This window comes from Phoca vitulina, unplaced genomic scaffold, assembly GCF_004348235.1.
Source record: "Phoca vitulina isolate PV1807 unplaced genomic scaffold, GSC_HSeal_1.0 scaffold90, whole genome shotgun sequence".
Lineage (NCBI taxonomy): Eukaryota > Metazoa > Chordata > Mammalia > Carnivora > Phocidae > Phoca > Phoca vitulina.
Window position 1 is genome coordinate 3,194,400 of NW_022589793.1, and position 14,022 is coordinate 3,208,421.

Here is a 14,022-nt window from a genome sequence, read left to right on the forward strand (position 1 = left end):
AAACATTAAATATCTTTGTTCTTATATACATAGCAATCCAGTGAATATTCTAGGAATGTTCTTCTCTTCAGAATAGGAAGGAAGAGGTCAATACTTTTTTTTTACTTCAGTCTAGATCCCTCCCATTCTCCCTCCCGCCCCCCCCCCCCCCCCCCCCCCCCCCGCACTATTCTTCATGTACTTAATTTGACACTTGAAACTTAGTCATTCTTGGGCGCCTGGGCGGCTCAGTCGTTAAGCGTCTGCCTTCAGCTCAGGTCATGATCCTGGGGGCCTGGGATCGAGTCCCACATCGGGCTCCCTGCTCAGCCAGGGAGCCTGCTTCTTCCTCTCCCTCTGCTGCTCCCCCCTGCTTGTGCGCGCGTGCTCGCTCGCTCTCTCTCTTTCTGCCAAATAAATAAATATAAATCTTTAAAAAAACAAAAGAAAGAAACTTAGTCATTTTTTCTCTTTGGTTTTTTTGTTTGTTTTTAAAGATTTTATCTACTTATTTGACAGAGACACAGCGAGAGAGGGAACACAAGCAGGGGGAGTGGGAGAGGGAGAAGCAGGCTTCCCGCGGAGCAGGGAGCCCGATGTGGGGCTTGATCCCAGGACCCCGGGATCATGACCTGAGCTGAAGGCAGACGCTTAATGGCTGAGCCACCCAGGTGCCCCTCTCTTTGTTTTTTAAAATTATTTTTCTGGGACACCTGGGTGACTCAGTTAAGTATCCAACTTCTGATTTTCGGCTCAGGTCATGATCTCAGGGTTGTGGGATCAAGCCCCACGTCAGTCTCTGCGCTCAGCGTGGAGTCTGCGTGAGATCCTCTCTCCCACTGTCCTTCCCCTGCTTGTGCTTGCTTGCTTGCTGCTCATACACTCACTTCCTCCCAGAAATGGCTCCTTCTTGATCAGTAGCTCCTCCTCCTCTTATTCTCTCTCTCTCCTGGCAGAGACTTAGAATCTTCTCAGGCACATTCTTTTTGTTTTTTGGCTTTGTTTTCCCTTTTCCTTACATTAAAAAGAGAGAGAGAGAGAAATGTTGATCATCCTGTCCCTTATACTTTGGCATAGATTCCCTTACAAAAATAAAATTCACATCTAGCTGTATTCAGGAGAGCTCCCAAAGCTGCCAGCCCATAACTGATGTTTTATTAGATCCTCACTATTTTGAAAGTCATCTTTTTGAACCAACATCTATGTAAACATGCAGGAACTTTCATGTACAGATTCAGACTTCTGGCATCTCTTTGGAAATATGGAGGTCTGGCAGCACCGAGCTCCGAAGCAATAAGCACCCAGAGCGGAGCAGCTGCGGCCCGTGTGCTTGCGGCTCGTTGCCCCTCCCCGTTGTCTTCTCTACTCAACTCAGTGATGGCGTCATTTGCTATTTGCCTTTGCACTTACTGGGGAGTGTGGTTTGTTTTGTTTCATTTCTCTTCTCACTCCCCTCACACCAGTGCCCTCCCCTCCACTGGTGGAGAGAGATTTTCTTATGGTCCCTAACCAGAGAAATATTTGCCTATAGTCATGCTTCTGTTTGGGGAAGGACTGTGGGATTTGCCTGTAGCCAGCCTCCTTCACTTCTTTGTAAACCCCGAGCAGGCTTGTTGGCGTTTGTGTTTCCCTGTCGTAGAGAAGGGGGTCTGTTGTCCTCTGGCGTGGAGCAGTGTAGAGGTCTTTGTCAGGGGCGGTGTGATAGTGCTCTTCAGCCTCACACCAGACCTAAGCTGAGCCCGGGGAGGGGAGAGGCCTACGGGGAAGGCCTCTGGCTGGCACTGACCACTTGCAGTACAGTCTTAGGTGGGTTCTCTTTTTATCACCATTTAGTGAAGCTTAGAGAGCTACTAAGTTAATTGTGGAGCAGAGAAGAAAGGGCAAATGCAGGAGACCTTCTGTGTCAGAGGTCCCCAAGACCACTTTCAAGTTCAGTGATTTGCCAGAAGAATTGACAGAACTCAGAAAAGCTGTAATACTCATGGTTGTGGTTTATTACAGCAGAAGAATCAGATGAAAATCAGCAGTGGAAAAAGGCACATAGGGCACAGTCCAGGAGAAGTTTCCTATTGTCCTCTCCCAGTGGAGTTTCACGGACCTAATTTCTCCAGAAACAATGTGTGAAACCACGTACAAAGTATCGCCAGCCAGAGAAGCTCCCCCAAGCCTTGGTGTCCAGGGTTTTTGCTGGGGGTCACTCACATAGGCATCAGACACCTGCATGACTCAGTCCCCAAGCCCCTGCAGGCCTCTCAGAGGTCAGACATAAGCACAGTGTGACCCAGGCCTCAAGCAAACAAAAACAGGCGTTCGCCAGAAGTCGTGTTGCCATAAACTGTCCGGCCTGGCTGAGGCCCAGGGTCTGCAGAGGTGCTCTCAGACCTGTGGGATGGTCGTGGGCTTAGAGAAGCCCAGCAGTGGTTGAGGGCCAGGCCTGAAGCGCTTCACAGTATGTGTGCCAGGCCTACTGTGCTAGCCCTTTATTGCGCACCCTCCAGAGTAAGAAAAGCCAGATTTGTTAAGGAAAGTAAGGTGGAATGGAGGCCAGGACATCTGACCAGGAAATTGTGCGTCGCAGAAGGCTTGGACTGTTATTTGCGATGCTTTTTGGTCTTAAGATCCTGTGACTAGAAGGCTGTTTATAAAACCTTTTCCCTTGTAAGCCAGCACCCAGCACAGTGTTCTGGGGAGGGGGCGCATATATAGAGGAATATTTCAGTCTTAGGGTTGAGGGCATGGATTCCGGAAGGCCTGTGATCTCTTAAGCTGAGATACGAAAGATAACAGGAGTTAACCAAGCAGAGGTGATGGGAGGGGACCCCAGGGGTGGTGTGGTGTATGAAGACTTCTAGAGTGTTAGCCCCTCTGTCCTGGAGGGCTCACTGTTGCAGGGTATTAGGCCGGAAGTGGCGTGATGTGTGTTTGGGGATTACTCTGGCTGCAGTGTGGCCGCCCGGGGAGTGGAGGGAGACGACTGTAGCCTGGCCCAGTGTAGCAGTGCTCTGCCATCAAGAACCGTGCCTTCATTTCGCAGTATATGCAGATACCCAATCATCATGTTGTACACTTGCAACTAATACAGTGTTCTATGTCAGCTATATTTCAGTAAAAATATTTTGAAGACAAGATTAAACAAGTTAAAAAGACACCCACTAAAACAAAAATAGAAGCCCTCCACATTTTCAGAAAAGATAGAAACAGATACCGTGTTTTCAAAGAGTTTTTAAAGAATCTACAAAGAAATAAAAGGCATCATACAAAATAATGAGAAACTGGGACCAAATATACGTCAAATTGATAAATATAAATGGGCTGAACTAATTTATTAAAAAAAATTCACATTGAATCATAAAGCAAAATCCAACTCTTGGCTGCATACAAGGGACCGAAAACAAAATAATTTAGAAATCTTTACAGTTGTGCCAAAAAACAAAACAAAACAACTGTAGGAAGCAGAATTGATAGGACTTAGTGATTTAAGATAATGGGAGGGGAGCCAGAAGAGCCTCTCTACTTTCAAACTTAAGCAACATCTGTTCCTCTGATTAATACCAAAAGGACATTTTTGTGACGTTCATTCCTTTCTGTTGGATTTTATCCTGAAACTTTATTTGACTAAACTTGGCTTAAAGGTCAGGTCAGTTTGCTGGTTTGTGAACATTGGACTGATGATTATTGGAAATTGAAGGTGAAATTGACATGTGGTAGAAAGAACATTGGACCCTAAATCAAACAGACCTGAATTCTTTTTTTTTTTTTTTTTTTTTTTTAAGATTTTTTTTTTTTAATTTATTTGACAGAGAGAGACACAGCGAGAGAGGGAACCCAAGCAGGGGGAGCGGGAGAGGGAGAAGCAGGCTTCCTGCGGAGCAGGGAGCCTGATGTGGGGCTCGATCCCAGGACCTCGGGATCATGACCCGAGCTGAAGGCGGACGCTTAACAACTGAGCCACCCAGGCGTCCCTGGAATTTTTCTTAAGAGTGGGAATTGTAGGGACACCTGGGTGGCTCAGTTGGTTGGGCGTCTGCCTTCGGCAGATCATGATCCCTGGGCCCTGGGATCAAGTCCCGCATTGGGCTCCTTGCTCAGTGGGGAGCCTGCCTCTCCCTCTGCTCCTCCCCCTGCTTGTGCTCTCTCTCTCTCTCTCTGATAAATAAATAAAATCTTAAAAAAAAAAAAAGTGGGAATGGCAGTTGACTCGGGTGACAAAATGGCAAAATAAATACAGACCCTGGATTTGAGAGCTTGCTATGCTGCTTATTAGCTACGGTCAAGTAATTTAACCTTTATCTGCTAAATGGGAGTATAATATAGTACCTCCTGTGATGTTCGAGGATGAATGGGGCGTGTGACGCACTGACGCACTAGGATAGGGTAAGACACTAAGTGGCCCGTCGGTGGGGGCTTCCTTACTGTCGCCGCCTCCACTGTTGGCTCCCCCCTCCGCCTGCCTCTAAGAACAGTGTGTCCGTGCGAATCCCGCCTGCTTGCATCCAGCTACCCCTGCCACCTGGACACACGTACCTTCCATTTTCCGTACCTTCTCCCATGTTAATGGGAGCGGTTAATAGAATATGACTGGATCCTAGCTGCCTCTGGGTCAAGCCTGTTTTCCTTTTTAATAAAATCAAGTTTTAATAAGTAGAAATGGATTTTTTGTACTGAAAGGGAGGAATACTTTTATCAGCGCAGGTTCTTACAGTAGAATTAATCACTTAAAATGTGGCACTTGTGCTCGCTTACTGTATTGCTTGCAACTGCTACTTTATTCATACCACTGAGCTCCCAAGTGGTTTTAATTCACTTTACAGAAAAGATACACAGTTCACTCAGATAAAAGTAACTAGATAAGGAAGCCAGAGAAGAGAGGGGTTGGAATTGGTGGAATAACTAGGCCTAGTCACGGATGGGTTAGTGCCCACCAGTGATGGTGCCCTGAGGTCCCATCAGGCCGGCTCTGCCCCCGAATCACTGATATAGAAGCTTGGTGTTGTGACTGCTTCCAGGGGAGTCTTGGTCACTGAGTAAACGAGGCTAAAGCAACATTCAGGGCTCTGCTGTATTTCTCCAGGCGCTCACAGCATCTGTGACCAGGGCTTTTCCTCAGACCTGCGTCAAAGCTGGCACGAGTGGGTGGGTGTTTGGTTTTCCTCTTCACCCTGGCTCCTCCTCAGCTAACAAGTGTGCCTCCTTCTGTCGGGTTATTGAAGCTAGAAGCTTGAGAGAGATCCTCTCTCTCTCTCTCTCTCTCTCCCGTAAGTTTATTTACTTACAATACATACAATTTACATATAATACAGTTCTCTTGGTACAGTGTACCATCCGGTGGCTTTTGGTATACTCTTGAGTCGCGGGAGTCGAACGTTTCCCCGGTCCCAGGAGAGTCCCTGGGGGGTTGCTCCTCGCCCCTCCTGGACTTCCCTTCCCTCCCAGCCATGCAGAAACACAAGTCTGTTTTCTGTGGCTTTGCTTCGCTGGACTGCTCGCGTCAGTGGAAGCATGTATTACCCGGTCCTGTGTGACTGGCCTTTTGGGGGCATGTTTTCAAGGTTCATTGGTGTTGAAATGTGCATTAGTGCTCATTCCTTTTACAGTTGTGTTGGATGATGCCGCATTTGGTTTATCCATCCATCCCGTGCTGCCTGTCTGGGTGTAAGATGTTCTCGATTTCTTCCTTTCTCCAACCTCCACATCAGTCCATCTGTGAATAGTGCCCATTCTCCTTCCAAAATGCACAGTCCGAGCATCCGTAGCACCTCGCTGCCTCAGCAGCCGCCCTGCGGTCTTGGCCCCCCTGCTTCCGTTCTCCACACGCCAGCAGCAGGGACCTCAGACGAATCAGGTTGTCTCACTTCTCTTCTTACAGCCCTTGCTGTGTCCTGCAAAGTCCTGCATGAGGGTGTTGCAAAATCTGATGCCTTCAGGGGACAGGCAGGGCCAAGGGCAGCGGGAGCAGGCACTCCTCACCTCGGGACCTACCAGGTCATCCCTGCAGCGCTGTCGTGTCCTTCACTCTCCCGCTGACTGCTTTTCAGACAAAACAGCCTTTCCGTTCCTCACACAGGCCAAGCTGCTTTTCTCCTCGGGTCTTTGTGCAGGCTGTGCACAAAGGGCATCTCCTCCGAGGACCCTTTTTTCACACTGGCGCGGCCCCCCCGCCCCTTCCGTTGCCCTGTCCGTGCTCGGCCCGCTCCCCGGGCTGTGGGGAGGGCCTGCCCCGTCGTCCGCCCGCCTTCCCGGGGCCAGCACTTAGCGTGGCTGCCGGAGCCGGCCCACTGAGGGAGGGGTGTGCTTGCTGCGTGTGTCAAGCTTTCGTCATTTTAAGATGTGTTCAAAGATGAGTGTGGAGAATAAATCGCCGGAAAACAAATGACCATTTCTAAGCGAAAATAAGTTGTCTTTTTGTGGGATTTCACACTCATTTGGATAACAGGTATCTTTACTGATGCTGTGTATAATCATAAGGGGGTGTGTATAGGTAGAAATGTAAACCTCCTGATCAAAAAGGTTATTTGCTTTCATTACATACAGGGGTCAGAGCCATTTCCTAGATTCTTGGGTACACCTCTCTGCCACTTACAACGTTCTCCACCACAATTCCTTCTTTACCGTTGCTGTATTTCATCCCTCTGGTGCTCCTCATTCACCAACAACACACGCAAAATACAGGTGTTTTAATGATTCGGAAATAAACTGGGGCCCATACTCTGGTCACTTATTGATGATTATGGTCCTTCTTATCCTCCTTGAAATAAAATTCACTACGATAATGTTTAGATCTCAGGACGTAAGAGAGTTAAAAGTGATTGACGTCTGGAAGAGTTCAGAGCTTGCTTTCCTCCTTGACTTTTCACACTGTCTACAGGACGCAGTTTGGAACCCACAGATCTCATACAGGGTATCCTGGTGATATTTGAGAAACTACAAGAAATAAATTCATTCATGTATTTTGCCTCACATTCACTATCATTTTTTCTCTCTTTAGGTGCTATTTCAAGTGGTTTCAGGCTGGAAGAGTCTCCATTTGTTCCCTATGACTTTATGAACAGCAGTACTTCTCCAGCCAGCCCTCCGGGTTCAGTAGGAGATGGCTGGCCACGTGCCAAATCGCCTAACGGCTCTAGCAGTGTTAACTGGCCACCAGGTAAAGTGCTGACCGCTTCTTTCATGAGGCTCTGCTTCCCTTAGGTGTCATTACCGCTAGATGAGCTAGTGATGTAGGCCCGTTTGGGCGGACAGGCCTGAGCTCTGCCAGGGGTGGGAAGGATGCACACAGGACGCACGGAAAGCTGAGCATCGGGGCTCAGGCAGAGGAGCCAGTCTGGCCTGTTAGCAGTGCCTTTATGCTCCAGTAAGTGAAGGGGGAGGGAGTCCCACCGGCCAGTGTGAGGAATAAAATAAAACCTTTGTTCCGGGTTCTTCTTCATCTGCACCAGGGGACGGACTAGACGGTTTCATCTGGACTGAAGCATTACCAGGAATGGACTTACGGCCTTCTTTTCTGTTTGCTTTGCTATGGCTTGTGATTTAATAAAGCACTTTAAAATGTTACCGTTTAGGGGCGCCTGGCTGGCTCAGCCCATAGAGCACGCAACTCTTGATCTCCGGGTTGTAAGTTTGAGCCTCACATTGGGTGTAGAGATCACTTTAAAATCTTTTTTTTTTTAAGATTTTATTTATTTGAGAGAGTGTGAGAGAGAGAGCACGAGCAGGGGGAAGGACAGAGGGAGATAGAGAAGCTGACTCCCCGCCGAGCAGGAAGCCCAGTGTGGGGTTTGATCCCAGGACCCCGAGATCCGAGATCATAACCTGAGCGGAAGGCAGGCACTCAACCAACTGAGCCACCCAGGCACCCTTATTATTATTATTTTTAAGATTCTATTTTTGGGGAGCCTGGGTGGCTCAGTCGGTTGAGCGTCTGCCTTTGGCTCAGGTCATGATCTCAGGGTCCTGGGATCGAGTCCCGCATTGGGCTCCCTGCTCAGCGGGGAGTCTGCTTCTCCCTCTCCCCTTGCTTTTCCCCATGCTCATCCTCATGTGCTTGCTCTCTCTCTCTTTGTCAAATAAAATCTTTTAAAAATAAAAAAATAAATTCAAAAAGTAAAATGTTACTGTTTAAAAATATATAAACCCCGAGAAATGATTTCATTTGCAAAAATACGCAGGTTATTCATAAATAGCAGCTTACGTTACACTAATAGTAGTACTGAATCAGTCTCTTAGAGTGCTAGTATTAACTGGAAAATACTTGAGAATTGCATAGGCTTTAGGAATACAAGTTTTGCTTATTTAATAATGGATCTTTAAGTGATAATTAAGCTTGAACTAATTTTAAGTTTTCGTTTCCAGAATTTCGCCCTGGTGAACCATGGAAAGGTTATCCAAACATTGACCCTGAAACTGACCCTTACGTCACTCCTGGCAGTGTCATAAACAATCTTTCAATTAATACTGTGCGGGAAGTTGACCACCTCAGGGACAGGAACAGTGGTACGTAGGCGGGTACAAGACAGAATTTCTGAATGATGCCGGATGACGCTAAAGTTTAAGAATGGTTCACAGAGGATGTGATACTTTCAGCCCATCACAGCATCTGACATCCAAGGGAGTCATGAAAATAAAAAGTGAATTCTCAATTTCCCCATAGGTGGTTCTTTGCCACTTTAAAAATGATGAGGATTTATTATCATTTGATACAGTAAACATATATATTCACTTAACACAAAGGACCAACAAATAATTTGCTTTCCAGGAATTGTAGTAGCAACTGAAAGGTTGTTACCTACTTTATAACAAGTTTCAGTGTTGTGATTATTAAAAAATGGGTGTTTCATATAAAAGATGTTATATTATCATTCATTTATACACTCTTGTGTATAAAAAGGAACTTTTGTGTGAGGAAGCAATTTAGCTTTCTTTGTCTCTCCGAAAATGTAAATTAAGACCAATTGAAGGGTCCCTCCAGTTCAGATGCACTTTTTAATGGGTTATCAAACACAGTCATCCTACCACCTACCATATAGTTTTCCCTCACCCCAGTCATTTAAAGTATTCTCTGCATGCACCTGAAGGAAGGTGAGGGGAGTGAAAGAAAATCCTTTGTTTCCGTTCGAAACCTACATCCTCCTATTCCTCTAAACAGTTTATAACAAGACATAGAACAGCATTTTACGTTAAGTATATGATTCTGTTAACAGGTGTTTGCCATATCACCATGGTCAGGAAAGAATCCTCATTCTAAAATGGCTGAATTTAACAGACCACTGTGTAGAAGTAGTTAAAGTACCCGTCGCTGTCCCAGCAGAATAGCAGGGACAGAGCCAAGGGGAGAGCCTCCCAGCCTTGTATGTAGTTAATGGAAGAATCTGGCAGCTTGCAGAAACGGGCTTCTTGTTTGTGGAAGATTGTTAGTCAGGAGAGGAGTTTAGATTTGATGTTAGAAGACACGAACCATTGAAGGGATGGAGTGGGAGGCCAGGTCGGAGTTATTACAGATCCAGACGACAGTCCAGCCTGGAGTGGGGCCCAGTAGTCGGGGGTTTCGAACATAGGGGGAAGCCTAGGATTGGGAGGCTGCTGTGGGGCATGATGGAGGGTGGGGGCCTGCTGGTGCCAGGGTGCCCCCGGGGGGAGGGGGTGGTCTGGTGAGAAGTCGCTGGAGTTCGGTCGGGGGTTTGGGGGCAGGAGGACCTAGCCCTCCTTCGGGAGCCCAAAGTGGGACACAGAGCCAGAGTGTCAGGCAGAGGAGGGAAGCTACCTCACTGAGCCACGGTCAGAGCAGTGAGCGGGCCCACTGGGCGCACTGTCGTGAAGGCAGGAAGGAAGGTGCCGTCGTGGGCACTGTCCCGGGACCCCAGCGTCCGTTTCCTTTCTCCTGCACTGCAGCCTCACTGGAAGCTTCTGCTTATTCTTCAAGCGCCGTGCCCCTTGCTCTGGGGATGACTAACTGGGCTCTTCCCCCACATAGGGTCATCCTCATCCTTGAACACCACGCTGCCTTCAACTAGTGCCTGGTCATCCATTCGTGCCTCCAACTACAACGTTCCCCTCAGCAGTACAGCACAAAGCACTTCAGGTGGGCCTCGTCCTGGGCTTGCCGAGGCCCTGTCGGAGGAACGGGGTACTCACCACCGGGGGCTGGGGCTGTTGTGGGGAAGTCTTCTCGGGGAGGTAGGAGGGTATATTTCTGAACCTGAGAAAAGACTTGTAACACCATTTGTCCCTTTCTAAAATTGACTAGACCCAGCAGTCATTTCTAAAACAATCCCCTTTCCCTGAGCCGCTCTCACTCTCTCGTCTGAGAGCCAGCTCGTTAAATGCAGCTTCATTCGAAGCAATTCTCAAATGAGGCAGTTTTTATTTTTGTAATTTCTAATCCTTTGCAGACTGATAGTTCTGTAGAGTGTAGCAAACCTGACCTTGGACTTGCTGGAAAAGCGATCATACTTGGGAGCTGTGGCCATGTCCGGTTGCTGTCCACTTATGAACGCTCGCTCTGCATTTCTGTGCTTGTTCTGTCAGAGACCAGTGAGAGCCCGTGTGGTGACCAGGCTTCCCACCACTCCGAGTCTCACTGACTTAACGGATGTTCACTTTATGAATCAAGTACAAACATAGTGAACGGTGACAGAAGTCACAAAATTTTCCATCCACTTCTGCCCCCTCATGGTTTTGTGGGATTATTTTGAACGAGTTTACCATGTGCCCGCACACCCGCATTGCCGTGAGGCAGCGCTCTCAGGAAGTGAGCTTTCTCCTCCTCCTCCTCCTCTTTTTTTTTTTTAAAGCCAGACAGGCCTGGGGTTGAATCCTGGCTGTGCGCAGGACCCATAGGCAGGTTGTTAACCTCTCAGACCTCGGTAGGATGTGTGTCAGGACTAGAGCTAGTCTGCACCAAGTGCCGCTCGGCACAGAGAGGTGCCCAGGGAACGTCGGCTGTGAGGACTCCCTGAGTTGGGGCTACTTTTGTGGTCCTTTTTCCCGTGTGTAAACCAGAGAGTTCTAAAATCTATTTAATGACCTATGTGACGATCTCGAGTGACTCAGTTATGGTCATAAAGGTAAGGAGTTCCCAGTTGCTGTTTTAGAGCGATTGCAAGCAGTGGTTTTTGTTTTGATTTTGGTTGCAGTATGGTTTTGTACACTGGGCTAAGAATTTCATAAGTCTTGAAATTTTTAATAGACCAATGGTTTGAGTGTTTTGAGTCAAGGGAGCAGCTTCCTTTTGGCTTTTGTGGGGTTTTTTTGGCAGTTTGAGTTGGGGACTTTTAATATTAAGAGTTTCTTTTTGGGGGAGAATGGGTGCTGTTGTTATTTAAATTTTCTCTTTGCTAAAAGCATTATCTCCCCCCCCCCCCCCCCGCTGTTTTTTTTCCCTGTGAGTAGCCAGAAATAGTGATTCCAAATTGACATGGTCTCCTGGTTCAGTTACAAACACCTCTCTGGCTCATGAGCTGTGGAAGGTCCCTTTACCACCTAAAAACATCACTGCTCCGTCCCGCCCACCTCCGGGACTGACTGGTCAGAAGCCACCCTTGTCTACGTGGGATAACTCTCCCCTTCGTGTAGGTGGAGGATGGGGGAATTCTGACGCCAGGTACACCCCAGGTGAGACGAACATGATGCTCGGGATGGTTTCTTGTGGTTTCTTTGCTGAACAGGAATGCACAGTTGAATCTAACAGAGACCTGTGCGTTACCCGCTATAAAGTAGGATTCGAACTTAGACGTGCGACTCCCCGCACATTGCCATCTTCCACAATTTTTAGGTCTTTGTGAGTCTTAAATTTTACTTGAAATTGTACCTGGTTTACTTAAGAACACGTGGCCAAAGCCACACACAGTCAGTGGTCAGGTTAACGGAATGGACGTCACGTCTCTTTTCGGAAGTTCCCCGGAGCCTGAGAACGTCTCCTCACGTCCTGCTCGTGGCAGGCGCACAGGGTCACAGCGTGCCGGGGAGAGAGGCTGGGGAAGGGGGAGCAGCCCAGCTGGGCCTGTTTGGGTGGCAGCTTGGCCTGACCGTGTATAGTTTCAGCAGGGACGTGCGAGAGTGGAAGGAGGTACTGGGAGTTAACGGTGCGGGGTCAGCAGTCCCAGGAAAACCGCCCCCCCGGCATCCCCTCCCTGCTCCTCCTGCACATGACTCGCACTGCATTTGGACTGGCATTGTGTCCCCACCCTGACACACACACAGGTCGAACTAGCTGTCTACCAGTTGTACCAGTAAACACGGTCTTGGTCTTCATTCTCCTCCGTCCCCGAACTGTAGCAGACTTTCTCATCTCTAGGCTGAAAATAGTAAAACTTCATAGCGATGTCCGAGCTTTAGATAGGTGATTGGCTGAAAGAAAGCTTGCCAGTGTTTCCTTTGGGAAAAAGTTCTAAGGGACGGGGAGTGGAGTTTTGATTCCATGAAAGAATGCAAGCTACTAAATGCACGTGAATGTAGTCGGTGTCCTGTGTGAGCGGTTCTTTCGGGCCGCGGGTGCTTCTGGGCGCCAGCTGCATGGCCGCTGGTGGCACGGCGACGGGAGAGGGTACAGTGCCCAGGGCCCCGCGCTCAGGGGGCCTGGTGGAACCGAGTAAGGGTCGGCCAGGCAAAGCAGAGAGGACACGTACGCCAAGGCGAGCAGGCCAGGAAAGCGCTAGCACTCCTGTGGGGGTTGCCAGAGACTTGGGGGTGTGGTGAGCCAGTGCAGGGAGAGCTGAGTAGGCAGGCGCCGTGTCACAGCGCAGTCTTTCTCAGGCACGCCGATGCATTGCTCAGGTACCTCAGACACTCAGGAATGATTGGATCCGAAAGTCCGTGCTGTGGGAGCTCGGGCGCCCTGGGGCTGAGCAGGAAGGCCAGTCTGGGAGCTCCTCGGGAGCCAGCCAGACACAGAAACGTCTGGGCGATTGCAAGCTCACTCTTTCCGATTGAAGTCCAGTGGACACACGGCGTACGGTAACTTCAGACGTACGACTCAGTGATTCAGCAAGTCTCTACGTGACGCTGTGCGCACCTCAAGTGTAGCTACCATCTGTCCCCACACACTGTTCCAGTACCATCGACTGTATTCCCCATGCTGAACCTTTTCCTGTGTCGTCTTCATTCCCTAACTGGAAGCCTGGACCTCCCTCTCCCCTTCCCATTTTGCCCACCCCCAACCCCACCACCCTTGCCCCAGCAACCTTCAGTTTGCTCTCTGTATTTATAGGTTTGATCCGGCTTTGTTTGTTTTTGTTTTTTTTTAAATTCCACATACAAGTGAGATCGTATGGTATTTGCCTTTCTCTGACGTATTTCAGTTAGCATAATACCTTCTAGGGCCATCCATGTTGTCACATGAGGCAAGATCTCATCCTTGTTTGTGGCTAATACTCCATTGTGTATTTATGCCACATCTTCCTTATCCATTTGTCTGTTGAGGGACAGTGATTGAAGGTTTCTAAATCCCCTTAGAGCTTCACACCCTGTGAGGCATGCCTGCAGTCATCAGACCATACCTTAGATAATCACAAACGAGGCCTTTCCCCAGAGGTGCCATTTTGAGATCGTTTTAACCTTATAAACCAAAGGATGGCAAAGGGATACGGCCTTTTGTGCTCCCTCGCCTGCTGTGTGATGAGCTGGGGGCTGTCTGAGCTCACTCTCCCCAGAGGCAGAGCCACCTGGCCCGGGAAGTAAGGCCTGGTCAGAGCTGGTGTGAGCGGCCCCCGGAGCCATGGGGAAATGGCCGCAGTAGAAGTGCAGGCAGCTGGGCGGGCAGGGCAGGGCACCAGGGGCCCAGGTGCTCCTCCCAAGCAGCCATCGCTTGACGGGGATGTGTTTGTCCTCAGTGTCATTCGGGCCTCAGCTGTGGAAAACTGACTTGCCCTTCTTTGTCCTTAGGTTCCAGCTGGGGTGAGAGCAGCTCAGGGAGAATAACAAATTGGCTTGTTCTAAAGAACCTTACACCTCAGGTAAGAATATCAGGCACCCTGGCCAATAGGCACGGGCCAGGTAGCACGGGGACAGAGGGTTCCAAGGCTTGTTTGAGAGGAGGTCCTACCCAGGCCT

General features: G+C 48.8%; 1 protein-coding gene across 13 annotated transcripts in view; it reads left to right on the top strand.

Annotated features, from left to right (window-relative positions):
* The window catches only part of TNRC6A (trinucleotide repeat containing adaptor 6A), a 196,662-nt gene that overhangs the window by 178,264 nt on the left and 4,376 nt on the right, over nucleotides 1-14,022 (top strand). For all 13 annotated transcript variants that reach the window (XM_032396256.1, XM_032396257.1, XM_032396259.1 and 10 more), the window contains 5 exons: nucleotides 6,965-7,123; nucleotides 8,329-8,469; nucleotides 9,947-10,054; nucleotides 11,365-11,586; nucleotides 13,855-13,925. In XM_032396256.1, coding sequence (XP_032252147.1) covers nucleotides 6,965-7,123; nucleotides 8,329-8,469; nucleotides 9,947-10,054; nucleotides 11,365-11,586; nucleotides 13,855-13,925 — 701 coding nt within the window. The remainder of the gene's footprint in view (nucleotides 1-6,964; nucleotides 7,124-8,328; nucleotides 8,470-9,946; nucleotides 10,055-11,364; nucleotides 11,587-13,854; nucleotides 13,926-14,022) is intronic.